Source organism: Plecotus auritus, assembly GCF_963455305.1.
Source record: "Plecotus auritus genome assembly, chromosome: 4".
In the NCBI taxonomy this organism is placed as follows: Eukaryota; Metazoa; Chordata; class Mammalia; order Chiroptera; family Vespertilionidae; genus Plecotus; species Plecotus auritus.
Genome location: NC_137775.1, coordinates 175,462,120 through 175,489,970, shown reverse-complemented (window position 1 = coordinate 175,489,970; position 27,851 = coordinate 175,462,120). Strand labels below are relative to the sequence as shown.

The window sequence follows — 27,851 nt, the reverse complement described above, 5'->3', positions numbered from 1 at the left end:
ATTCTCTATGGAAATTTACTGTGTTATCTAGTTTAAAATAATGTAATATAATTAAAATAGATAATTCCAATTAAATATACTGGGTATTTTTTTTAAAATATATTTTATTGATTTTTTACAGAGAGGAAGGGAGAGTGATAGAGAGCTAGAAACATCGATGAGAGAGAAACATCAATCAGCTGCCTCCTGCACACCTCCTACTGGGGATGTGCCCGCAACCAAGGTACATGCCCTTGACCAGAATCGAACCCGGGACCCTTCAGTCCGCAGGCCGACGCTCTATCCACTGAGCCAAACCGGTTTCGGCATACTGGGTATTTTTTTAAGTTAAATATATAATATCTCAGTGTCTTCTCTTATCTGCATTCTTCAGGTGGTTTGAAACTTTGCTTTCACTCAAGAATGTTTATAACGTAGAAATGTGAAATAGTAGCTTCTCAAGAAGCAAGGTGGGTCAAGTGCTCAATTAAATTAACTTTCAACCCACTTTCTACTAACCAATACATGCGCCTCACTTTCACAACTGTGAGTGCCTTAAGGGCAAAACCCCTTTTCACTCATATTAATGTCTTTAATACCTACTAATAGGCCCAAAACAATGTGTGATTTGTTAGATAAGAAATAAATATGTTCAGTGGTTGAACGTCGACCTGTGAACCAGGAGGTCAGGGTTTGATTCACAGTCAGAGCACATGCCTGGGTTGCAGACTCGATAGGCAGTGTGGGGCATGCAGGAGGCAGCCAATCAATGATTCTCTCTCATCACTGATGTTTCTATCTCTCCCTCCCTCTCTAAAATCAACAAAAATATATTTTTATATAAAAAAAATAGAAATGAAGACGTTACAAAGTCTCAAAGACATTTTTATCATCCAATTGAGCAAAATAAGATAAAAGCAACAGTATAAAATATGATATTTAATAATTTACATGATTGCCAGCTTTTACTGCAAAAATTACAGAAAAATGGGCATACAGAAAAGGAAAATGTGAGAATTAATTTTTCATAAAAGATGACTTTTGAATTGATCTCATGTATGAATGGGTGGTAAAGAATGGAGGAATCAGTATAAATGTTGAAATAAAAAAAGCTCAAAAGCAAATAGTTTTCTAAAAGAAGAGATCATTAGAAATAAAGATAGCTTTGTACAAGTAAATTAAGACCATTTAATGAAAAATCTAGCATGCAGTGTAAAATGTTATCATGTGCTGCCTTAAATGTTAAGAAGGTTTTTGAGCAAACTGACAATAGTTTCTTCCAGACTTCTTCGCCATAGAGGACATTTTCATTTCAAAGTAGCTCAAAATTTAAAAGAAAATATAACCACAAATATTTCATCATTTATTTTGTCATCTTTTAATTTATTTCATTATCTATGTTTAGAGATATATGTGCATATATTAGCGTGGGATATTTTTCCGGTGTTTCAAGTTATATAATTGTGAATATTACAAATTAGGAGTCATTTTTCAATCATTCTCATGATTATACAACAGATGGCTAAATGCTTTTAAGTTTTAATTATTATTTTTTGCCAATTTCTCATTCCAATCTTATCTAAAATGTCCTGCCTATTTCTAATTGAGTATTTTATGGGGAGTGAAAAATTTGTCATTCGATTTTGCTACAGTTAATTAAAATGAATTTTAGATATAATTCTACAAAAGCACCATCATTTATTTCTTACTTATACATTCTTCAAATCATTAACATTTTCCTTTCTTACTCTTCTTCATAAAGCATGATGATACATTTGCTGTTAGACTTGTACACAATCTTAGGAATCATTTGTTCCAAATATTTTAATTAATTGAGAAATTAAATATCTTAAATCACTAAATGCTGTATTCAAGGTCATATATTGGTGACAGGGTTAAGACCACAAATCTAGACTCTTTTTGCCACTTCAATTCTTTTACAATTTTACCATATGGCTACAACGAATAATTCCTACTACTAATGCTACACTATTATTCTTAGTAACTCATACAGGCAATGTATACTGAGATTGTCCTATGTCAGGCACTGTGGTGGGTACTTCCATGCAGTAACTTCATTGCTTGCAGTAACTACGCAAGGGGAATATTTCCCTTTCTTGACACCTGAAAAAAATTGAGGCTCAGAGAAGTCCTGTAACCAGCTCATGATCACACAGCTCTAAGTGGTAACACTGTGGTGGAATTCTCAGCCAGATCTAACCCCAAACCATGAGATTACTCTCCATGCTTTGCCTTCCTAGTCTATATTAGCTGCTTCACACTAGTTTCCCCCACAAGCAAATAACTTGAGTTAGATTTTCAAAGTGTTTACAAGGTTGATGAATTATCACACAAGTCTCAATTAATACTTGCTCTTAGCTCCAACTAGTCATCAAACATATTGCATACACAATCTGTGAAACCAACTCATTATTGAACTGTTAAAGCATCTTGTTCTTTAATTCTAACCTAACCATAACTAACTTTTGAATAAAAAAAATTAGAGATATTATTTTTCTATTATGCTTTTTACAATTTCTATTTTAACTATATTTTTATTGTTGACACCATTACAGATGTCCCCATCTTTCACCCCTCTTTACCCACCTGTACCCAGCCCCTGTCTCCACTTTCCTCTGGCCATCACCACGTGTCCATGGGTTATGCATATATGTTCTTAAGCAAACCTTTTCACCTTCTTTCATCCAGTCTTCCCCACCTCCTTCCCCTCTGACAGCTGAAAATCACATGTAAATTTATGCTCTTTCTTTATCACAAGGAATCTTACTATTCTAAACCATTTAATTCTTGGGTAAATACTATAGTAATTTATTAATTGCAACATGCACAATCACCTTATATAGCAAAAACATTGCTAGTTAAACTGTGAAATATTCACTAGACTTTCTCTGATTTCAGATATGTGTTTAAAATATGAACATCTTAACCAGGGGTGGGGGAGGTAGAAGAGGTTATTAGGGGGGATAAATGGTGATGGGAAAGGAGACTTGAATTGGGGTGAACACACAATACAATATACAGTTGAAGTATTATAGAACTGTACACTTGAAATCCATATACCCCAATAAATTCAATTAAAAATAAAATAATAAAAGTAAATTTTAAAAGTGAATATCTTAAAAATCAATGAGATATGGTAGTTTAAAGTTGACAGCATGCAATAACATATGGGAAAACTTAAGCTGAGAAACTCTAAAAAAGAATCAAAAGGAAACATTTGAAATAAAAAGCACTGAAACAAGGAATGCCTTTGATGGGCTCATCAGTAGACTGGACATAGCTGAGGAAAGAAGCAATGACCTTGAAGACAAGTGAGTAGAAATTTCCCAAGCTGAACGGCAAAGAAATAATAACAGAATACTCCCAGAACCCTTGGACAATTACAAAATATGTAACATATGCATGATGGGAATCTCAGAATAACAAGAAGATAAAGGAGCAAGAGAATATCTGAATAATAGCTGGAATCTCAGGGAACATGAAGCAGTATAAACACCAAAATCCAAACACCTAGGCATATAGCATAGTCAACTGCAGAAAACCAAAGATAAAGAGAAGATGCTCAAAGAAACCAGAAGATATTAGAAAGCAACTTGCCTACAGAGTAAGAAGAGTGAGAATTACATCAAATTTCTTGTCAGAAACCATGCAAGCAAGAAGATAATATAGTGAAGTGTTTAAAATGGTACAAGAAGAAAACTCAGCAACCTAGAATTCTGTATTCAGTGAAATTACCCTTTAAGCAAGAAGTAGAAATAAAAGTTTTTGAAGATAAATAAAAAAGTAAGGAAATCTGATGCCTATAGACTTGCCTTGCAAGAAATATTAAAGTAAGTTCTTCAGCAAGGAAAAAAAACCACCAAGATACAGGTCAAAACTCAGATCTATATAAAGGAAGGAATAAATGAATGTAAAATAAAATATTTTATTTTTCTTATTTTTCATTGATATAATAGGTTGTTCAAAATAATAATAATATCAACAATTTATTGGGTGATTTTAGCTTATGGAACAGTGAAGTTCACAACAGCAATATTATTAAGGATGGGAGAGAGGAATTGGGAATACCTGTTATAAGGTACCTATACCTATAATGCAGTATAATATTATTTGTAAGTGGATTAGATGTAAATGTGTACTTCAAACTCAAAAAAGAAATTAAAAAAAAATATACATTCTATTGATTTTAGAGGGAGAGGGAAGAAGAGGGAGAGAGAGAGGGAGAAACTTTGATGTGAGGATGTGAGATAGAAACATCAACTGGCTGCCTCACACAAGCACCCTGACCAGGGATCAAACCCACAACCTAGGCATGTGCCCTGACCTGGAATCAAACCAGCCTTTCAGTACATAGGACAACACTCAACCAACTGAGCCACAATGGCCAGGGCACAAAAGAAAATTTTTAAAAGAGGTACAATTGATATGCTAAGACAGTAGAGAAGATGGAATCATGTAATACTCAATTAAAACCAGAGAAGTCAGAAAAAGAAGGAAGATTAAAAAAAAGAGAGAGAATAAGTACAATGATTAGAAAACCATTACAAACTTGATAGATATTAATCTAACTATATCCATAACCACTTTAAATGTGAATGGTCTAATACACTAAAGAGACTGTCCGAGTGGGTTAAAACAAACAAACAAACAAAAAGATCCAACTATATGTTGCTTGTCAGAAAACAATCCTATATAATAAAGAGGTAATATGCAAATTGACCATCACTCCAACACACAAGATGGCCGCCCCCATGTCGTCAAAAATGGCCGCCATGTGGACACAAGATGGCTGCCACAAGATGGCCAGCAGGGGAGTGCAGTTGTGGGCGGTCAGGCCAGCAGGGGAGGGCAGTTGGGGGTGACAAGGCCAGCAGGGGAGGGCAGTTAGGGGCAATCGGGCCAGCAGGGGAGCAGTTAGGCATCAATCAGGCTGGCAGGGGAGTGATTAGGGGGTGATCAGGCTGGCAGGCCTAAGCGGTTAGGAGCAATCAGGCAGGCAGGTAGGCAAGTGGTTCGGAGCCAGCAGTTCTGGATTGTGAGAGGGATGTCCAACTGCATGGTTGGATCGGGCCTAAACGGGCAGTCGGACAACCCTCGAGGGGTCTGAGATTGGAGAGGGTGCAGGCTGGGCTGAGGGACACACCGCACCACCCTCCCCCCCCCCCGGTGCACGAATTTTGTGCACCAGGCATCTAGTTTTAAATATAAAGACACAGATAGATTAAAAATAAAGGGATGGAGAAAAGTGTTCCCTGCTAACACTAGAAAATTACAAATTAAAACCACAATGAGAAATCATTACAAACTTATTAGAATAGTTGAAATCCAAACAACTGAAACTGAAAATATCAAGCGCTGGTGAGTATGTGGCGCAACAGGAAGTCGGATGCACTGCTGGCGAGTGTGCCAAACGGTACAGCAGTTTCTCTTTAAGTTCCAGCTATCACATTCCTAAGTATTTACCTAACTGAGATGAAAACTTGTATCCACACAAAAACCAACACATGAGTGTTTACAGCAGCTTTATAACTGCTAAAACTTAGAAAGAGCCAAGATATCTTTCAATAGGTAAATTGATAAATAAAACATTGTTCATCCATGCGATGCAATATTATTCAGGAGGGGGAAAAAGAGCTTTCAAGCCATAAAAAGATACGGAGGAATCTTAAATGCACATTGTCAAGTAAAAAAAGCCAGTCTGAAAAGGCTACCTACTGTATGCGTCCAACTATATGACATTCTGAAGAGGACAAAACTATAGAGAGTCTAAATATCAGTGGTTATCTATTCAATGTTTTTTTTTTTTTTTTTGTAAATCTAAAAGTGTTGTAAAAATTAAAGTCTAGTTATTTAAAAATGAAGTCAATGGCAGAAATTAGTACTCAGTTTGGCCCTCATGAGCCCAGAGCATCAATCAGAGTTCCTTCTATGGGAAAGGACAGAAACAAATCTGCTGCTCCCTTGGCCACCATACTAGGCCCTGAAAGCCGGGCTCTATCCCCTTCTTTAAAAAAAAATATTTTTCTTGACGTCACAGAGCAAGGGAGAGGAAGAGAGAGACAGAAGCATCAATGATGAGAGAATCATTGATCGGCTGCCTCTTGCATGCCTCACACTGTGGATGGAGCTCACAAACCAGTTATGTGCCCTGACCAGGAATCAAAATGTGACCTCTTACTTCATAGGTCAACACTCAACCACTGAGACACACTGGCCAGGCTCTATCCCCTTCTTGACATTAGCATTGCAAGTTGCACATAGCTTAAAACAAAAATGTTTTTCACTTTCTCCTGAATTTACTTGTTTTATTAATAAAGGTTACAATGTAAGACTTTAAAAACTTTCCAAGAGTAAGAGATTTAGTTTTAACCTGATGCAAATAAATGAAACTCAAAGAAGATAAAAAATATGAACAATAAAATGGCAATGAATACATATCTATCAACAATTGAATCTACAAACAAAATGAACAGGCAAATAAACAGGCATAACAGAAACAGACTCATTGATACAGAGAACTTTTTGTTGGTTGCCAGATGAGAGGGGTGTTGCAGGGGATGGGCAAAGAAGGTGAAGGGATTAAGAAGAACAAATGGTTGTTACAGAATAGGCATGGGCATATAAAGTACAGCATAGGGGATATAGTCAATAATATTCTAATAACTAGGCATGGTGCTAGATGGGTATGGGATTTATAGGGATGATCACATTAAGCTATATAAAGTCTGGTCACTGGGGTCTACCTAAATACATACATACATACATACATACATACATACATACATACATAAATACATACATACATACAAAAAACTATTAAGCACTCTCTAAGTCCTGGAAGTGTGATCCAAAGTGCATACCATGCATTACTCAACTGAACTCTCAAAATAACTGTGTGAACCAAGTGCAACAATTATTCCCATTTTACAGATGAGAATTGTGGCCCAAAGAGATCAGCATATTTCCCAAGATCGAGGATCCAGATTTCAAACTGGTAGATGGATTCAAAGCCTGTGTTACTGTGCCACAATGCTTCCCAATTCTGGGAAAACTGGTGCGAATTTATCACAAAGAACATATTTCACTGATTCTTGCCAATGTTGTGGCAAGAAGAATTGCCACAACAATGGAAATGAGAGTCCTAAGATATAAAAACATTCCCCTTTTTGTCAATCTGGACTAAGATTGTAGGTGAATATTTTTAGAAGCAAAAGTGCCATCTGTGCAGAAATGTGTGTGCGTGTCCAGATGTGCACACACACACCTCTGTGTATTGTGAGAAAGACAGAGAACTAGAGAGAGAAGAAGATGACAGAAAGGTTTTAAAACTTTAAAAAAAATCTCCTGGGTATTTATTCTGGATTATAATAATTCGAATGGGTTACCAAAGTACCACAAAATAAATTCCAACTGCTTTACTGAGGGGAATATATTTCATCTCTGCCTTCGTTCCAATTTACTGGATGTGGAAAATGACATTGGCCTTCCAAAGCCTTAACTTATGTTTGGACCCTTTCCATCTCTGAGTCTTATTCTAGGGCTGCTGACCATTAAAGTGAATATTTCAGTGGGGCTGGAACAGTCTTATTAGCCTAAGCCAAGCTTTATATGGCTTGTGCACTTTAAGAGGTTAATCTTGCCAGCCAGCTCACTTTGTTCAGCAGTATTAAATGGAAAGACTGCAATATTCAAAGAAAGGCAAAGTTCACTGGGTAAGACCCCAATAATATAATGGAGCGTAAAACCTCTAGAACTTTTTACCATAATGTTTTATGAGACATATGCACACACTCGTTGGAACAGAATCTATGTCAAGTGGTTTTGAAGGTCAGTTCAAAGTCACCACATACGTACTATCTTTGTTAGAATTATGGACTATTTCAAAAGTGTCTGGACCCAGAAGCTTTCTTTCCCTAGTTTTTATAGTTTACTATCTGTCCAGCAATATACTATATTAGAGGGAAAAAAGTCACCTACTATAGCATGATATTATTTGCAGCCAAACCAGAAAGCTCAGTAAAATATTCCAAATTTCAGTATCAACAAATCCTTGGGTTAAAGAATGAAAAGTATCACAGAGTGTAATTCTAAAAGGGAGTGCTACTTGAAGTAAGGGCCATAAGAAAAAAAAACCAAAATAATTCTTTTATTCTCACCTTCACAACCAATTATAAAGGTGTTTGATGTTCATTGTTAAGAAAGGAGCAAAGGCTCTCAATTCCACCCTTTAAGAGAACCGTGGTTTAGAAATGGGCCTGATTAGAGCTACCTATTCTATTCCTATCATTCTAAGGTTTCCAAAATGCTCAAATTGTATGAGCTACTATGATTCTCCTAAGGGGAAGGAAGTAAAGGTCCACTTTGCATGACAAAGGTCAGATTTCTGCAGGCAAATGAGACTCCATGGTTGACTTATTCCTAGGTTGTCACTGTCTGGTTGGGTCCAAAGAGGTCAAGAGAGGTTCCAAATTGTGTTCACTGCTTAAGGGACACCCCTGGGGCCACTTTTTAAAGGTCATTAAGATTTTCTTACTCTGGTTTCAGCTTTACTCCCTTAAATCTTGCCAACACACACTGGTAATTCAGTACTGATGTGGGTTAAAAGGAAACTGAAAGAATTTAGTATTATACGCAGATCAAAAGTTAGAAAGTCCACTTATTTAAGAACTTCCTTTAAATCTAAGATTCAGTTCAATGATATTCAAGTAGACCACAGAAGATGATACTCAGGTCCCAACAGAAAAGCTTGACTCTATTATAACTGTCCTGGTAGCTACACTATATGATCAACGCCACTACTCGAAATTTCACTTAATATGATGTAGCTTTTTGCAAAAATTATACAGTCTCCCCAATCATCACACATGTTTAACTATGGTAAATTTTTATTACTTTCTTTTGTAATAACTCTTGGGTCACTAAAATACAACAAATGCTGAACTGAAATTATTATTTGAGTGTATTTCAATGTACTTCTCTTTAGTACAAATATATATCTAACCTTTCTCACAGTGGAGTGGAAATATACTCAATGAGTTATATTTATAAAAGTTGGAAGAGTTCTGCCTATTGTAATTAATGAAGGGTATCTCTAAGTATTTTAGATAATGTGTGGAAAATATCTGTATTTAATTATATAATACTTTTCTTACATCATGGGAATTGAATTATGGAATATTCTGATGCCCCTATAGAGATAAAAGTATTAATGGTTGTTCAATAATTCTATTGGTACAATGTTAGAAAATATTTGGTTTTACAAATCAATAGTCTGACCCTTCGTTAAGTATCAGATTTTCAATAGAAAAGGAAGAAACTTAAAATACTGGGCAAACATAGGCACAGAAAATGACTTTCATATTGGTACAGTTTTGAATGAAATTCTGTAACATATTGTGAACAGGATTTCTCTTTTAATTTTGTTGGGGATGAGAATGGCTAAAAGAATAAATTAAGAGCTTGCTATTCATTCTTCTGAGAGGAAAAATCCTAAACTGTTCTCATGGAAACAATGGGACACAAAGTATGGGTTTTTTGTACTTGTCCTACAGTATTAAAAACATCAGATTTTCTTTCTGGATGCTTACTGATTCCAAAGGCCACTTCTTCTGCAGTCAGTTTTCAGTCTCCCAGTGGAAAGAATACATTCAAAGGCTGTGTGCACAGCAGGGTAGAAGGCTTTCTCTGTGGATGTAACTGTATCACTCATCAGTAACCTCCTGCCATAAGGGGACTTGTGTTTTCTTTCCTTTTAGTGACTCCATGGGCTCTTGAATGCCAGTCATTGCCCTGAGACCTGGGGCCATATTCACATAATCTCTGTCAATAGTTCCTACACAAGCCATTGGTGCAAGTAAATGTCAAGGCTGCAGATCAAAGACCGCACATTCTAAAACTCATGTCCTTTATGGATCGATTTTCATAAACTGTACTCTGTATTTTAGAAATACATGGAGACTCACTCTTTGCTTTCTTTCTTTTATCCCAGAGATGTTTATTTATATAAAAGGCAATCTGATTTGTAGATAATTGTGTTAAATTCTGATGAAATACATAAAATTCATTCTTCCCTTTGCATACCCTTCTTGAAGTATTTTACTGTATCTATTGTTTTTTCAGTAGAAATGGTGAGATATTGGGTTATTAAAAGAAAAAAAAGACAAGGATTGCTTTGCAATATTGACAATCCTTCCCAGTGCCCGGTACAATAGACATTAAGTAATACATTCTTACTCATGATTGATTTTTAAATCTTCATTTTGCTACAGGTAAATTATATGAGAGAAAATAGCTTCAGCATGTGTTTTTACAATGTATATCCATTTTAAGTATTCAAAATTGCTTGGGAAAATACATATAATTAGTTAAAATCATTTTCTCTCTGTAGATTTCATATACAAATTACACTGACCTATACTTCTTCAAATAGACCTGAGTAAAATACAATGGACCAAACTATTTTCTATGAATACCTGTTCAGATCACACTGTGGATATAAAAGTTTTTAAATTCACAACTTTCTCTAAAGAGCCATATTTGAAAGAAATAACACAATTTTGAACAAAATGTACATGAATGCTATTTATGCTTATATCTTGCTAAAGTCTTAAAATATATTTATTACAGAGGTAAGAGCATTTAACATGTTAAAAATGCACACATCAGAGGGCTCACAAAGGAGAAGGAGATGTTGAAACGAACACAGGCTTTACAGCCACAGGGCTGCTGGCTAAATTCCAAATAGAAGCTGCACTGTCCCAGTCCCCAAGGCCCATTTTAATAAAACTACATAAGGTTATTAGGTACAAAACTTACTCTGAGTTCTCTTGTGATCTGCGAGACATTAGGCAAGTCACTTACTCGGGAGGTACCTTTAGCCTTATCTATTTTCATCACTTAAACAACTGAAATGTAAGGTCTTTAAAACCTTGAAAAGAAAACTTTATTATTCCCATTTTTGCGGTAAATAACCGAGGCTCAACAGAAAATCAGATAAATGGTGAAAATTATAGAGGTCCTCATTAATGGAAAAGATCAGAATTTTCTGAAAAATCAAATTTCTATTTCCCTTAATGTTACCCTTCATTGCTAATAAGATAACCTGACTAAAATCCAAATATGATAAGCTTTTAAATTACAAAAGGTACTTCAATTACAGATTGAATCCACTTTGTAACGACGGGGATGTGTGTGTGTGTGTGTGTGTGTGTGTGTGTGTGTGTGTACATGTGTGCATGCCTGCGACCAAACACACTTGTTAATGCTGAGGCCATGGGTGCAGAGGGCATAATAGCTCTGATTCAAATCCTTTGACTTTCTTCTAGAGGCAAAATGAAAGTGCAGGTATGTGATGGAGGAACAGACCCACTTACCAGTTTTCCGAAGGGGGAAATCATCCTTTGCATCTTGTGCTCCTGGTAATGTGTATTTGTAGGACGGAGATGTTCCACTCAGGGGTGGAGAGCTTTGATCCAATGATGTATGGTGGGCAGCCCTATAAGAGAAAAGAAGGGGTCACCACTTGCACTGGAGTTTTTCCTGCATGTTGGTCAGCAATAATCAGTTGCACATGCTGTACACGTGTCTCAGCTGTGTTTATGTTCTTTCTTTTTAGTGTGTACAAACCACAGCCTCATGTAACCAAGTTCACGACAGCAGTATGTTACGCAATGCCTCAGGATCCCCAAGAATGCCCACGTGTGCTTGGTCACACACTCACACAGAAGAGTTTGTTTTATTGAAGGAGAGAGTTTACCACAAGCCTGAGTTGTGATAATCTGAGATTACTGTGTATGTTTTCTTAAGAGCCATACTAGTGAAAAAGTCATCATCCGAATCCTTTTCAGTCAATAATGTAGAACAACCAAGGTAAAAGCAATGACATGGAGCACTTCGTTTTTGAAATTGCTAGCTAGTACGTGGAAGTGCACGAGAAGTTTTTCTATGGAAAAGACAGCACTGTGGCGGCCTCAGGTCTCTGGACTTATACCAGTCCAAGGTGAAGACTGGGGACCGCTTCCTTCTTCAATACAAAACTGATGTTTCAAAATGTTTTCTCTTTTATGCATAAATACAGGGAAAGAGATGCAATTGTGTGACTGGAGAATAGTTTACAGGACTGAACATAGACTAGCCAGTGGATGTAAACATCTATAATTTTTATATATGAAGAAAACAATGGATAGGGCCTGTTATCGCCAACAAGGTGGTTATTCCACTGGGATTCATCTGAATTGCATTCTCAAGAATTAACTGGTTTAAAGGTATTTCACCTTGTAAATAAGTACTAAATTCAGATTCCATAATTCCTAGAACTTTACCCAGCACCATATGGCTCAGTTGTTTGGAGCATTGTCCTGTGCACTAAGAAAGTTGCAGGTCAGGTCAGGGTTTGAACAGGAGGCAACTGAGATATTTTTTTCTCACTTCGATATTTCTCTCTCTCCTCCTTCCTCTCTCCAAAATCAATGAACATATTCTTGGCTAAGGATTTTAAAAAGTCTCTCTTCTTAAACTAGGCTTTAACTAAGAAAGAATATGAATTCCTTATAAATTATGTTTGTAATTTTAGGTAATAAAACTGCATTTCATTTTAAAGACTGTGATGTTAACTGAACACTTGAAAGTTGTCTTTCTGGATTGGTTTCTCAAGTGAATTGACATACATGATAGAAATTATGATTACCACTATATTTATACAGCATCTGCTTCTGTTACCTTTCTTTTGATGCAGAGAAGGGCAGATACTTACAAAATATAAGTACAACAGCCCTTTAAATAGAATTCCTGGGGTGCTTACAATTTCATTGTAACAGAGTAATCAAATATTTACTCCTTTATCCTCATGATGTGACAGATTGAAAATATGTAAGTGTAAAATCCTATGGTCATGAGGCAAACATTTATGAAATGAGAGAAATTAAACTTTTATCTATTAGTCTATAGCCAAATATGCTTTGCCTGTAAGTTTTGTCCTGATTTTGAAAAACACCTCCTGCTCTATGTTTTGCAGAAAGAACTGTGTACTCTACAGTAACTCTTTACTGGACCTGGGAAAACATGTCCATAAAAACTGCAATACCACAATGTCTTACACGGCCCACTGTGTGTCAGAAGCCAGTCTACACTCATTTCATAGGGAGGGAAGAGACCGGGTGATGTGCGCAGGGGTAAACTAGTCACTGAAGACTTCGATTTATTTAGTTACCATCCTTCACTTCCTTTCCCTTCCCTTTTTATGTTTTAAATTAAAAAAAAAAGTCTGGACTTTTTAAAATAGCTCAGCTCTCCATCTTATATCAAGCCAAGTAAAATGAAATCTCAACCTGTCCAATGTTCAGAAATTACTGTAAAGATATCAGAGGCGCCGTCCGAGACTAGAAACATGCAAAGTATGGATTCATTTCTAGGCCCCATCCCACACTTGTCAGTTTACTCATCGAGGAAAGAACATATATCCTCCCTGGCCCTCAAGATGATACCGCTCACGTTTAGTAAGCCCTGCCCTCTGTTGCACACTTTACCACATTATTTCATAGGACTCCCCCAGCAGGCTGAGGGGGCTGGTGCTGTTATTAGCCTTCATTTACAGAGAAGGAAACGGGATGGTAGAGAATGCAAGAACTTGACCCAGCACCACATGGCTGAGAACCGGCAAGCCCCACATGGGCTGAGTACACAACCTGTGTTCTTTATCCCTGGGTAATGAAAACAGCTGAACACTGCACATACGTGTACCAGAGCTTGGGATGGCGGCTCGCGGAATGATTTTTTCCATTAGTCGGAGTGTCTTTTGTTGCTGATTTACTCAACAGGAATTCTTGAAGCTTCTGCTTTACTTCTGTACTTGCCACTGCCCCTGAAACACACACGGACAGAAACAGATGCTGACTCAGAGCTGTGTCCTTTCATGCTTCTAAGGTATTTAGCAAAAATTAAGAAGTAACACCACTGGTCACAGCATATGAAGTTTTCCTATCACAGGAAGAAACCAGAGTCTACACGGGCATTAGAAAATGGCATAGGAAGCTTTTGTAACTCCTGATTAAACTGCCAATTTTCAAAAGACCTTCAATGATTTCCTTAATTGCTTTTGCAGAGAGGGGAGTCCCGGAATTAATACTTTTTTCTAAGCTTTAACAAAATACTGCTGGGAAACAAAACACTGCCCTTTAAAAATCAAGAATCTCGGGGAACCCTGTAAGTGACTAAACGCATCAAATGATCTTTTTGAATCACTATTTTGAAAAACCAACTTTTAAAAAAAGCCTCTTTTGAGCATTAAACAAATCAATCCTGCTGACAATTCCGGTTCAACTCATCCAGTTTTAAACCTTGCGACACCCTGATTTTGAACTGACCTTATTGCAAGGGAATTATTTGGATCTGTCTCCCTCTTGTGGATAGCTTTTTATTTTTACAAATGTTCTGCCTTAAATCTTCCCAAGGTCTCACTACTCAAAAACTAAATAGAGGCCAGACTGGACTCACAGAGCAATTATTACATGAGCCAGAGAAAGGTTATGCTTAAACAGTATGGCTGAGCTGGATTGCTTTACTGTAACATTATTTTTGAAATTCAAAAAAGTAGAAATTAGTATATTTGCTGAACAATGCCTTGTTTACGCCCTGAGATACTTTGCAGACTGAATGCAGAGAGCTGATAGGCGAGGCCAAGCTTTACATTCAAGTCTCTAATTTATTCTTATAGTTTAAAGCAGGCAATCTTGACAAATTCAATTCCACTCTTTCTCAGGCTTCTTTCTGCAGGGCGATGGGTGAAAGGGGAGGGAAGAGGGTCATCTTTTACCCTGGTGCCTCTTACTTTCTCGTCCTCTCTCTTTGCCTCTGAGAGGAGGAAGCTGCTGTTCTCTGCGATGCCTCTCTACTTCCTGTTCTTGCCTCTGCTGCTCCAGTTTCTGCTCCTTTTCTAGGAGTTCTTGTTGCTGTTTTATGGCTAGAAGTTCCTGTTGCAACTTACGAGAAGAGAAAGACATGAGAGTGTGCACTTTCTTTAAGCTTCATTGTCATCACTGACCAAAATCGAAATGCTGTGAGCTTTTAGAACTTGCTTGGATTTAGTTGACATGTTTACCCATTTTTCTGATAAATTATTAAAGTCTAAAGGCAAGCATCGAATGCCATAGATGGTCTTAACATCATCCATAAGGTCATTTTTAGGGAGTTTCATGACCTGTCAAAAATCATTACCAAATTCACTCAGATCTTTAGTTCCCTGAGTAGCTTTTGTCATCTGAAATATACAAACCCAAGTGAAGGCAGGAACTGTCCAGAGTCTACTTTATCACTTCTTCCCCATTATAAATAAACAACTGAAATCTTCCATTCCTATCCCAAGAAATAGAATGAATATTAACTGAATAGAATGATGAGAAACAAGTTAATTTTTGGGGAAGTATACCTGAAATAGAATCAGTGTTAAGAATTTCAAAACCTTACAGAGAAGATTCTCAATGGATTAATGTAACCTATTATCCACAGTAGGCTCATTTCTCAAAACAGCAGAAGACCGAGCACACAAAAATCTTCAGATGAGAGAGATTGATCAAGAAATCACTTCCATTAAACTGCACTTCAATGCACTGTGGTTTGCTTGTCTGCATCCCTTGATTTCATTTCCAAACAATGAATAACATGAATAGGAAGCATTCTTAATAACTGTTGCAAGATGTCAGCTTTCCCTCAGAGTGAGAATTTGATCTCTATGAATAATAGGAAACATGCCCACTGAGGAATAAGTAAAGACTGTGAGTTCTACTTAGATTCTGACATTACCAGATACGCGATCTAGGCAAGTTACTAAACTATACAGACCCTCGGTTCCTCATACATAAGACAGAGAAATAATTGCCCTCACACATCATGCCCATAACGAACATGAAATTTAGTTTGTAAGTTTGAACCATACTACTTTTAATTATTATCACTATTTTTAACTCTCAATACCAGTGAAGTTAGTCAATATGCTGTTTATATTAGGTAGTGACTCAAAGCTATGAAATGTCTGATCAGAAGTAACAGAATGAAAATAAAAAGCACTGTGGAATGGCAGCGTCAGGCAATGTGTTAACTATAATAGCGTCATCCCTACCAGAAAGATAGGGTTAGAAGCATTTCTGGGTACTCTTTATATTAAATCTTTGTCATTTTGGATTTGCTATACCAGTCCTTTACTGGGTGTTTTTAGATATTCCATTGTAACAGGAGAACTCAGAACTTTGCTAAAATTCTGCCTTGAATATTAATTCTGTACAGATATTAGGATTGGTTAAATAGATTCAGTTCTTCACCCAAACCCCAATAGAATTGAAATTTAATCTATCTTAGGAATCTAGAAAGGCTCTAAATTTAATTTCCATAGCCACCATTCATTATTGAAGACTATAGGAATGGGGCTGAAAAAAAAAAAAACGGAAATAAAATGTCATCCCTCCAGCTTCAGACGTTTTGGTCCAGGGGACAGGCATGATTGGGATAGCTTTGGAGACAAACAAGGCGAGACTACAAATAATGGAACCACCAGCTACTTTCCGTGTGGCCCTGGGCAGATTAGAGTATTTCTCTCTGCCTCAGTTTACTAGGTGGAAAAATGGGATAATAGCATCTAACTCAGCAGATGTTTATTATAGAAGCCAAGGATTCAAGTGCTAACATAAATAAGGCCTCATGAATTGTCTTCCTCATTAAAATCAAATCAAAATGAATGCTAAAATCATCAATTTTTAGCTTTACCCATAGATAAATGGAAAACAATAACAATTTTGAAAAGCAAAAGCCTTCTTAAATGTAAAATCTTATGTCTGTCTTCAGTTTCTGAGAAAACAACTTACTGTCCTGGAAAATCATCTGTAAGTTAAATTTTCCTTTAGCTACCTCAGAGTCACTTTTTCTTCCAAGAGCCTCCTCTTTCTCATATTTTCCAGGTGTCAGTAAACCTACCATGTTACTTTGCTTGGCCAAAGTAACAATTAATTACCGACTTGCTACTATTAATTTTTGAGTAAACTGAAATAATAAATTCATTTAAAATGTTATATTCATGTTTACAATTACAAAAGACATCAAACGTGAATGAAAAGAAGTAACTGAAGTAGGCGGGGACTTATCAGTATTGCCCTGTACTTAGGGCAACATGACTCGCCTATCAGAGCAGAATGAACCACACAGTTACCTAAACCTTAAACAATGACGGAAAACATTACTCATCATCATTGCTATATGAACGTGCCTCGAATGATGAAGGAGATCTAAACATCAATTTTCCTATTATTGTTTCAAAGGTCAAATAATATGCTTCAGAATCATTAAAAAAAAAGTCTATAAACTAAATGAAGGTCCTATTATTACAAAATATAGCTATGTACGACTGATTCCACATGAGACCCCAAACAAAATCCTCACTCTTATTCTTAAGGTATCCTGTAGATCAATAAATTGGAAGAGTTCATTTAGTAAAGTTCACTGGTAAAATAAAAATTTTATTATGGCTTATATTAGGTGTTGAAGAATGTTATTTTGGAAAATAAGATAAAATAGACCTTTCAGTCTAAGGAAATATCCTATAAAATAAGGGACACAGGGAAGAAGAGAGCATTTTTACCTTCCCAGACACTGTAATATTAATGTGGTAAAATGTAGTTATCTATATTAACTCCATAGAAATGTGCTGTTATTTGATATGTGAGTAATAGATCGAGCATCTATAATATAATTTATCATATTAATAAAATAACATATTTAAGTCATTTTGAAGGAATTGAACATAACATGAATATTTTATTATAAATATTTGCTGCTGTAGAGTTCTGTCCTAATACATTCAAATTAGACATCTATTCAATCAGACCAAAATAGGTTTTTTTAAATGTCTTTGTCAAGAAGTTGAAAAACATTTTATAAACAAAGCTAAAGTAATACTTATTTCTGAAGATAAAGGGGAAGTACATAGACATTTAAAATAACCTGACAAGAAAATAACCCATCATAAAAAATTATGGGACATGGACCTATTTCTCCTCTTAGAATAATTTAAACAACTTGAGTCGAAATTGTCTACAACTGCCGACACTCTAAATGAATTATAATCTGTAGTCCATTAGACTCATAAAAATACTGAAAATATTTGTATCAGTTTCTTCATATAATTCTCTTGAGCTTTTTATGTTATTGTTTCTAATGTATACAGTATGAGGTCTTTTTCATAAGAAACATTAGGGGGAAAAATAAGTGACTGAATTATCCTTTCTGATAAATAATATAAGCAGATTCTTTATAGATATATAAAATGAGCCCTCTGAGGCTAATGATTCTTACTGGTGGAGAATAGATGGGGCAAATGAACAAAATCATGCAATAGAGAATCTTTAAAAAGAGTGGGAGGCTACTATTCCATACTATTGATGCTGTAAACTAAAGGATAAAGAGTGGTAGAGGCCCCTTTAAGAAGCAAAGCAGGTGTTTAGTCAGCCTTCCTAGCACTTACCAAGGTTTCCCCCAGTGCAACCACCATTTCCTCCAAGCCCTACTTGCATGTGTAAACAACAGGGTACCATCCCCTCAGTGCTCCATCTTCCGCCCAGGACCCCCTGAGTGCAAAGGTCAGAGGCAGGGACACATTTGCTACCTTGATGTGCTCCTGAAGCTGGGCCTGGTGCTGCCGTGTCAAGTTCTCATGCTGCTTCTGAAATTCGGCAATCAGGAGCTGCTTCTGGATCTGCTGCTGTTGCTGGATGAGGAGTAGCTCCTGCTGCAGCTGCTTCTCCCGGACGACAGGGTCCACCACGGGCATCATCATCCTGAGGTCCGTCCGTAGGTCTAAAGGGGAGATGGGCTCCAGGCCCACAGGAACCTCTGACTTTACATCCACTGGAGAAACAGGGGGAAAAAGGAAAGGATGATAAGAGAGGTGTCTGTGTCCAAATCAATGTTGAACATAGACAAAAAGGAAGACACTATACCCATGCAACAAATTTTACACCAACAAATCTAGTCTTTTTTTTTTTCAATGATGATAACAGGTCTTTTGTATATCAATTTTGATAAAATGTACCATGTGCTAATTTCCCCCCAGTAATTGGTACTCTGCCTTGAATTGTCCACATTTCCCCTTTTCAAAGAGATGATTCCAATTATTTAAAGGCATCAAAGTTGTTCATAAAACGTATTCTACTGGATCACGTACAACGGTCAAGTTAACTTAGGGCCAAAAATGCAACTCTACTGAGGAAAGGAAGTCATGTTTTAATAGAGAACTTCTAACACAACCAAGTTTGAATGCTTGCAAACATGTTTGTTTGTAACTAGAGTCTGAAGATAGATTCTAAGTTAGAGCTTTTTACATAATGTTGGGCTATTGGATCCATCAAAGAAAAACACAAATCTGCATGCTGAAATGTGGGAAATGGTGAGCACATTAGTTAATCAACCTTGGCAAGGAAGCCAAGGCCAGCCATAAAGGAATGAAAGCAGCCAAGCTTCTCTGTGCTGGTTTTTATTTATTTTTTAACATATTTTTATTGGTTTCAGAGAGGAAGGGAGATGGGGAGAGATAGAAACATCAATGATGAGAGAGAATTATTGATCTGCTGCCTCTTGCACACCCCGCTTGGGGATCAAGCCCACAACCTGGGCATGTGCCCTGACCAGGAATTGAACCGTGACCTCCTGGTTCACAGGTCGGCGCTTAACCACTGAGACACACTGACTGGTCTCTGTGATGGTTTTTAAATGGTAATGATTTGTATGGCAATCACCTTATTCCTAAAGTAAACACGCATAAAATATTTTTTAGGATGCTTAGAACAAATATTCAATCAAGTAACGGGATGAAGAAAGCTTGAATAATCTGAAAATAACTATAGATATTTAAATTTATAAAAATTAAGTTAGATAATGTGTATAAAATTTTCAGCACAACTTCTATGAGATAACTCCCAGGAGTGGGATAAGCACAAGAGCTCACAGACAGGGTAGATATGCAGATATGCCAGCTGTTTACGGCTGGCATCCATCCTGATTAGTCAGTGTATATGCCAAACTGGTTGTTAAATATTTTGAATATGACCTTTGGCCACAGGAATCAAGAAAAGTATGTAATTGAATAAAACAGATTTAGATAAAGATAATAGGGATTTTGGAGGGAGAATGTAGGCCAAATGAACTGATAGGTCTTTGCTAAAGTGGTCAGCCACTACTGAGACCCAAGTAATTACAGGTGGAAAAAAAGAAAGACAGACAATACATATCCAGAGTAGAGAGAAGTCAATTAAAAATAACTTATCCCTAGCTGGTTTGGCTCGGTGGATAGAGCATTGGCCTGGGACTGAAGGGTCCCAGGTTCAATTCCAATCAAGGACACATGCCCGGGTTGCGGGCTTGATCCCTAGTAGGGGGCATGCAAAGGCAGCCGATTAATGATTCTCTCTCATCATTGATGTTTCTCTTTCTCTCACTCTCCCTTCCTCTCTGAAATCAATAAAAATATATTCAAAATAAATAAATAAAAATAAGTTAAAATATTTTAACACTATGGGAACAAGAAAACAAAAACAAAAAAGCTGCTATAAGTAAACTTTGACATGCAGGCTGCCTATTTTCAACCTCTGATCTAAAATCTAAATTCCCATTCCCACCCTTCTAACTGTGACCATGAGTTCTCTAGGCCTCAGTTCACCATATGTACAGTGGAGATAATTACAGCGAAGAGTAACAGAGTTGTTAAAAGGATTAAATTGCATAATTCACTAAAAGACTTACAACATTACACACCCCCCAATAAATGCTTTTGGTTTCTTTATTTACATAAAAATGGTAATTTCCTGTATAGTAAAATAAAACATCAACACTATGTAGTCACAAAACAAAAATATTAGGAGCAAGTATGGAAATAAAATTGTATATTTGTTACATATTAGAAAATAAAAACACCGAAACTTCTAGGGAACGAAAGAAGAAACTACGGGAATATAGATAAGCAACTCAAAAATTTCACCTTTACTAGAAAAGCAAGGCAACTTTGAAGTCAAAATAAGGCATCATTTTCTAATTATTAAATATCAGATATATGGTTGGTGTATATGTGTGTGTTCTGTCCCATTGTAAGCATACAACAAACTAGACAACTATAAATTATAAAAGACACTGCCAATTGGTTTACAACTTCTGAAAAAAAACAATTTGTTAATATATATTAAATATTTCTGCCATTTGATTCAGGTTTGCCAACTCCAGGAATCTATCTTAAGAAGATAATACTAACAGGAAGAAATAGTTCAGTGCTGTTTACTGAAGTGCCATTGTTTTCATTGAAATCACCAACTACAAGGAAATGTCCAAGGAAAATATGTCATGTCCATTAGGTGTAAAAACATGCAATCATTAAAAATGTTTATGGGAACATGAAAAATGTTGTTACAGCATTAAATGAAAAAAACACACCACAGCAATAAAAGTGAAGTATACCCTATGATATCTCTTTACACTAAATAAATAGAATTTAATTTAGTCAATATACATTTATTGAGAACTTTAAGTTGCCAGGCCTGATTGCAGATGCTGGGGTTTACTAGTAAAACAAAAAAGACAAAAATTCCAAACCCTCACAGAGCATATCACATCTACTGGGGTTTTAATTATATTACTCTCTGAATTTTAACAGCAAAGACTGGTGAAATGCAGTGGAGACGATGGCTGTAGTAGGGGTGAAAATATGAATACTTTTCCTCATTCTACTTTTCTGTGTTCTTCCAAATGGCATCCAATGCTCTGACCACTACTGGAGGTAACTGAGATTTCCAGATTCCAGGTTGGGAACCACAAAGTTAATATTCCATGCAATTTAAGAGCTATTTTCAGAGAGTCAGGAAAGCCGAATAGAAATCCCGTCTACAGAAGTTAAGCTGCAAATGGAAAGAAACATTCATGTCCTTGCTTATCTTTTGATTAGTGTGTTCACAGGCATGTGTGTGCACCTGTGAGTGGGGGTGGGAGAGGGGACAGTGTTAGTCTTGGGTTGCAAACACTGGTTATCCCCCCCCCCCCACAATGTATTGATCAGAAGTTTATGTTGATGGTGACACCACTTTAATAGAAAATGGTAAACAACTCATTAATATGCCATAGTTTGGTAGACAATGTCTTTTAAATCATGATCTCTGTGAAAGGAAAGCTATTAAAACTGAGCCAAGTTTGAAACTAAATGAAGATGATGGCCCATCAGATCTCTAGATGCAGAGTCCAATGTAGAACTTTCCTTTCAGGCACCGGAGTAACATGAGATTTGGAACATTAATTTATAGAGTTGGCATAATTCCAACCAAACGCAAAGGCTGTTAATGATATATTTCATTTTTACATGAAAAAGGCCAAACTGCAGCCTCCAGTTTTTCCATGAAAATGCCAATAAACAAAAATCAGAATTTAACCCTATACAGCAAATGACAAATTTCAAGAGACCCTGTGGTCTCTTCTTTCTGGTATTCTTATTACCTATGAACTGTAAACATCGAACCCCTAAAACCCCCCCCCACAAAAAAAGATAAGGAAAAAATGTCCCAGAACTCTCTAAAACAGCTATTGTAAACCTCAAAGGGTAATTTGACTTCTTAACCTGCTATCCCAACAGAAATGATTGTGTCTAACTGCTTGCCTTTGTTCAGAGACTAATCACTAAATTGTGAAAAATCACCCTCAACTTACAAAAACTACTCTTGATTATAAATAATTGCCCAAGACTGAGAGAAAGCGGCAGGCAAGATCCCAGTCTTTCATCCAATTTATTCAGCAGCAATCCACATTCCATTTGTCTAGACTAAATATAGCAGCGTTTATACAAGAAATCAATAGTGCTTGCAGAGAGGAGAGCGAAGGCATGAATATTTCATCAAACTCGGAGAGAAATGGCAATCAGCAAACTGATGGTGCTGTATAGGTCATCTTTGGCCTGTTGGATTAGTGCCTGCTACTTGGACAATAGCTCATCTCTGGCTAATCATAATCATATCATAGCCATTCTTTCTATTTTTAACATTAATTGCACTGTGGGTGACAAAGACTCATCGTATTCCAAAAGGAATGATGGATTTTTCTTATGTCTTCTGTGACAGGCTAATAAGCCTCCCCAGGAGCAATAATAGTAACACAATGCCAGGACCGAGTTTTAACAAGTTACAGTTCCTTTCATATCCCAGAATGTGAAAGAAAGGCCACTGTCCGCAGCTGCTGCATTATCATAATTAGAAATAATCAACTTACAAGGAAAAATTAACCACCGATTTTAACAGTGGGGAGATGGAATCATCCCTGCTCACACACTGCTTGTCTAGGAACATGCCAATTCCTTACAAATTACTTAGAACAGGTGGCCAGTGATACATAAATTAGAAAGAAGTTGATGACAACAAATATTAGTGTTAGCATTACTTAGAAATGAATCGTGTTTTCTTAACAGATCGCAAGACCTCGTAACTTCATTTGAACTTACCCAGTTTGTCTGACATTTCAAATACATGCCAACATGTTATATTATATATAATTATCCTAATACCAAATCTCCATTCAGAGCATTTCCACATTAGATATTAGCTAGTTTTAAATACTACTTTACAAAGTCCTGTTCATTCCTTCTTCAGGGTCCTTTAAATTGTTCTTTGATAGTTCTTCCGTTCAGCACTTACCCACTCATGCAATCTTTTTGAAAATTTTTTAGTTTTGAATAATCATGGAAACAAAAGCCCCCCATTTCAAAATAAAAATCTCAGACCATACAGATGTTTATAATAATTACATTTATTTAAGCAACATGCATACCTGTGCAGCCATAATTAAATTTCTGTGACAAATGCTTTTCTTTTAAATACCACAGCTGTTCAGGAGGTTAATTCGGAGTGCTGAGGTCATCTGGTAGCCTCAGAGTGTTTCTTACTTCTTCACTTTCGATGCTGGTATTTATAGCACAGGTAAGTAGGAAGAATTTTCCTGTGTTCCAAAGCAGGAATCTTTGGTTGCTACTTTATCGGCTGACTTATAAACAGGAAGCCTTCCCTTTTATTAATGTTTTTAATGAACAACTGTCAAACCCCATGGATGGAAAAATTCTAAGAACGCACAATTTTGACCATTTACAACTATCCCGACTGTGACTGAAGACTGTTCATGTTGCTCCTCTGAAATGAGATCTCAAAGCAGCAGAGGGGAAAAAAAAATACAGGTTTTCACACAAAAAAATGCCATAGGCACAATCTCACCACCAATTTGTATGTGTCAACTTAGTTAAAAATTGAAACTTGAAAAAATGCATAAAAACTGGAACCATGTTTCACTATCTTAGTTATGCATAGTTAGAGCAGCTACAACGTGGGGCATGGCATCACCAGCACTGCTCAGAGCCAGATTGTATGGAAATTAAGTTCTTCATACCAAGGAAATGGTTGTCCACAGCCAAGGGCACGAGGACATATGCACTACACATTCTGGATCGGGGGAGAAACAAATGTTGCTCTGATCATCCCTTCTGCTTCCTCTGTGACCGTTTGGGCCTGCTGACTGCCCACCGGAAAAGGCTGCCCGCTGCGCTGTTTTCTGCTTTAACATTGTCCAGTCAACTATGTAGTCATATCAGTAGTTCAGAATGTGGATGAGCCCGAGCCAGCGTGGCTCAGTGGATAGAGCGTCCGCCTGTGGACTGAAGGGTCGCAGGTTCGATTCTGGTTAAGGGCATATGCCTGGGCCGTGGGCTCCATCCCCAGTAGGGGGTGTGCAGGAGGCAGCCGATCAATGATTCTCTCATCATTGATGTTTCTCTCACTCCTCCTTCCTCTCTGAAATCAATTAAAAATATATTTTAAAAAAAGAATGTGGACGAACTGCCTCATTTACATGTAATCAGGGCTTCCTCAAAGTGTAGCCTATAATAACAATTAGGCTACATGGCATATTTGGCAGGATTTCATGTAAAACTTCAGCAAGGATAGACATCTTTCACTAATCTTTTTCTACTTGTCTCTTTTTGCCAGGCTTTGCCAGGGCAGGCTAGTTCTACTAAAATATGTCAGCATGTACCCTAATGATCTCTGAAACTCCGCTCAGTACGAATGCCCTGATGCTAGCTTGTCAGGTAGTGCAGAGAGGTTGTCATCTTCTGTATATGTATACACTGCCCTGTCCTGTGTTTCTGTACTTTCCAGCCAAACCAGCATCAATAAGGAATAACAAAGTGACACCACCAAGTATGAAGTCATCTGTATACTGTCTGTGTATGGAACTCTTCGGATGCATCTATGCAATTGTACTGATCCCTGGTCAGTCAACACAAGTACAGTCTTCATTGTGAGCCTTCTTGAGCAGAAACTGGAGAGGTGTAGGGAGCTGGGTGAAAGAAGATCCCTAAGAAGCACATTATAGTCTGAGGACTAACCATCCCACTTTAAACGTGGGATGTCAATCCACCTCAAAGAATCCTAAAGTTTGCTCTGGCCCAGTCACGGGGATGTGTAGCTTTCTTCACTCCAGTTTCATTATTACTTCCTCATCACTGGTTATGTTGATCGCTGGAGAGAGTTTTTCAGGTAGAAGCCATGGGCTTTGGGAAATAAACAACGTAAGTCTGTTTCTTCCTTCAACTCCATGAAGTTGATTTACATTAACTGAAATCACCTTGATATTTCCTTCTCTGAAATCCTGCTCCCCCAACCACCCCATTCCTAACACTGACGTGGATCCAAAAAAAAAATACCGTTTTGTAATCTTATTTATATACTTATTCTTTAGATGGTGTTGGTTATATCATAAATCCAAATGAGGACAGGGTATGCCTGGTGCCGGTTTGTATCTTATGCCTCTTGTCCTTTGCCTCATAACTTAACTATTATACCTTCTAAAGAATGGATCAAGACTGTTTAGCACTGTATGTATCTACAATATTTAAGTAATTGTTTTTATAATATCATCAGATGACCTATTTTTTAATTCACTCCTTTATTCAGCAAATATTTATAAAGCCCCATTACATGCAAAAACAGTTTTCAGTCAACAAGGAAGGAACCGATTTCAAGAAACTCAAACTCTGATGCAGAAGATCAACCCATGACCCTATGCAGAAAACACGATGCATTCAGGGCAGTGAGGCTGGTGCACCCAAATCGCACTTGGGCTGCTTCTATTTTCTCTCCAGGACCCTCCACGGGGATCTCTTCCATTCCCAGGACTGCATTTACTTCCTCCATTGTGACAATTCTATGTCCTGCCTAAGCATCTACTCCAAATTTGCGACCCATACGTATCACTGCTCCTGGCACTCTCCATTCAGCTGTCTCATGCTGCCCTTTCTCTGGAGCCTCTAGTCTCAATTACTGCAGACAGAGGAGAACATGGAAGTGATATTTGACTCCCTTCTCTCCCTTTTATTACCCTTATTCACTCAACAGAAATGATATCTTCTACTCTTGTTCTTATTCAAATATATATTCTTTTACTACTACTCTTATTCAAATATTGTTTTAACTCATCGACATCTGACTACCACCACTGCCTGTTTTGCAAAAGCAGTCAGTCCTCAGTCACTTTCCCGGCTAAAACCCATCAGTGGGACCCCCATAGTTAACATGCTGGCCTGTCCCTGCACTGGGCTTCCTGTTTATTTTTCTGGCCTCAACACCATCTACTGTCCCTTCACGTGAGTCACACTGATCTCTCAGCTCCTTAAACACACCATGCTCTCCCACGTCTCAGAGATTCCTCATACATTTTCTCTCATCCTAAAATACAACTTCACCCCATTTTTTCTAGACTGTTTCTTACTTATCCTTCACATCTTAGCTGAAAAGTGGGATGTCTTTCTGAGTCCTATTGCATTTTCCTCTTACATTTGGCAATTATTTTCCCTAACATTTGTTTAACTGCCTTCCTTCACCGTTACTTTAAGTTCCATGACTATAGTTTCCATACCTAGTACAGCACAAAAAAAAGTAATGCCACAATGCACACCTGGAATGAACGAAGGAATAAATGAATAAATGATAGTCAATAGAATGCCTCAGTAGAATGCTTTACCCCATGATAGATTATTAGAAAATTAGATGGCCCTGACCAGATAGCTCAGGATAGAGCATTGTCCTGATACACCAAGGTTGCTGGTTTAGTCCCTGGGCAAGGCACAGACAAGAATCAACAATGAATGCATAAGTAAGTGGAACAACAAATAAATGTTTCTCTCTCTTTCCTTAAAATCAATAATAAGTAAATAAGAAAGAAAATTAGCTAGAAGTCATATGCTGCAAGCTAGCAATTTTTTTTAGATCTCCAATTTGAAAATGAAGGAATAAATTACTAAATGTAAATAAAAAAGAATACATCCTCATAAAGTTATTTAATCAAAATTCTTTAATATTTTATCTAAAATAACTAGTAATTGTGTTTTTTTTAAACACTGAAGCACTTTTTATTGAAGGTTCTTCACTGAAATGTGTAATATCATTTCAGTCTTGGAAAGTACATTTTTTTTCTGAAAAAGTAAATTAATATATTTAAATGTGCCTAACATACAGAAATGGGAAATGGAAAAACAAGTAATACAGCCGCAGTTTGATGACAATGCTGCCAAAATTTCACTTTAGTAATACAACTATTCTTAGCTGACTTTCCACTATTAATATTTATGATTGCATCGCCATAAAATAAAAAGAATTTGTAAGTTCTCAAACAGGAAACGTATAATTTTTATAACAAGAATTATTTAAATTGATTAGTCCAGAAATACAATTCTCCCTCAAAGTGATTCTGTTCAAGTTATACATGTCTTCAGTTTCTTTAAAGTGCACTAATACATGGCATAAGTG

The 27,851-nt window shown here is 36.9% G+C and overlaps 1 protein-coding gene across 10 annotated transcripts in view; it reads right to left on the bottom strand.

Moving 5' to 3' along the window:
- The window catches only part of HDAC9 (histone deacetylase 9), a gene marked incomplete at its 3' end in the record, with an annotated part of 846,383 nt that overhangs the window by 365,028 nt on the left and 453,504 nt on the right, over positions 1–27,851 (bottom strand). For 6 of the 10 annotated variants that reach the window (XM_080665383.1, XM_080665387.1, XM_080665392.1 and 3 more), the window contains 4 exons: positions 18,644–18,885; positions 14,825–14,975; positions 13,732–13,858; positions 11,373–11,494 (listed from right to left, as the gene is read on the bottom strand). In XM_080665383.1, the coding sequence (XP_080521509.1) occupies positions 11,373–11,494; positions 13,732–13,858; positions 14,825–14,975; positions 18,644–18,885 (642 nt within the window). The remainder of the gene's footprint in view (positions 1–11,372; positions 11,495–13,731; positions 13,859–14,824; positions 14,976–18,643; positions 18,886–27,851) is intronic. The other 4 variants (XM_080665385.1, XM_080665388.1, XM_080665386.1 and 1 more) reach the window with 1 other exon arrangement.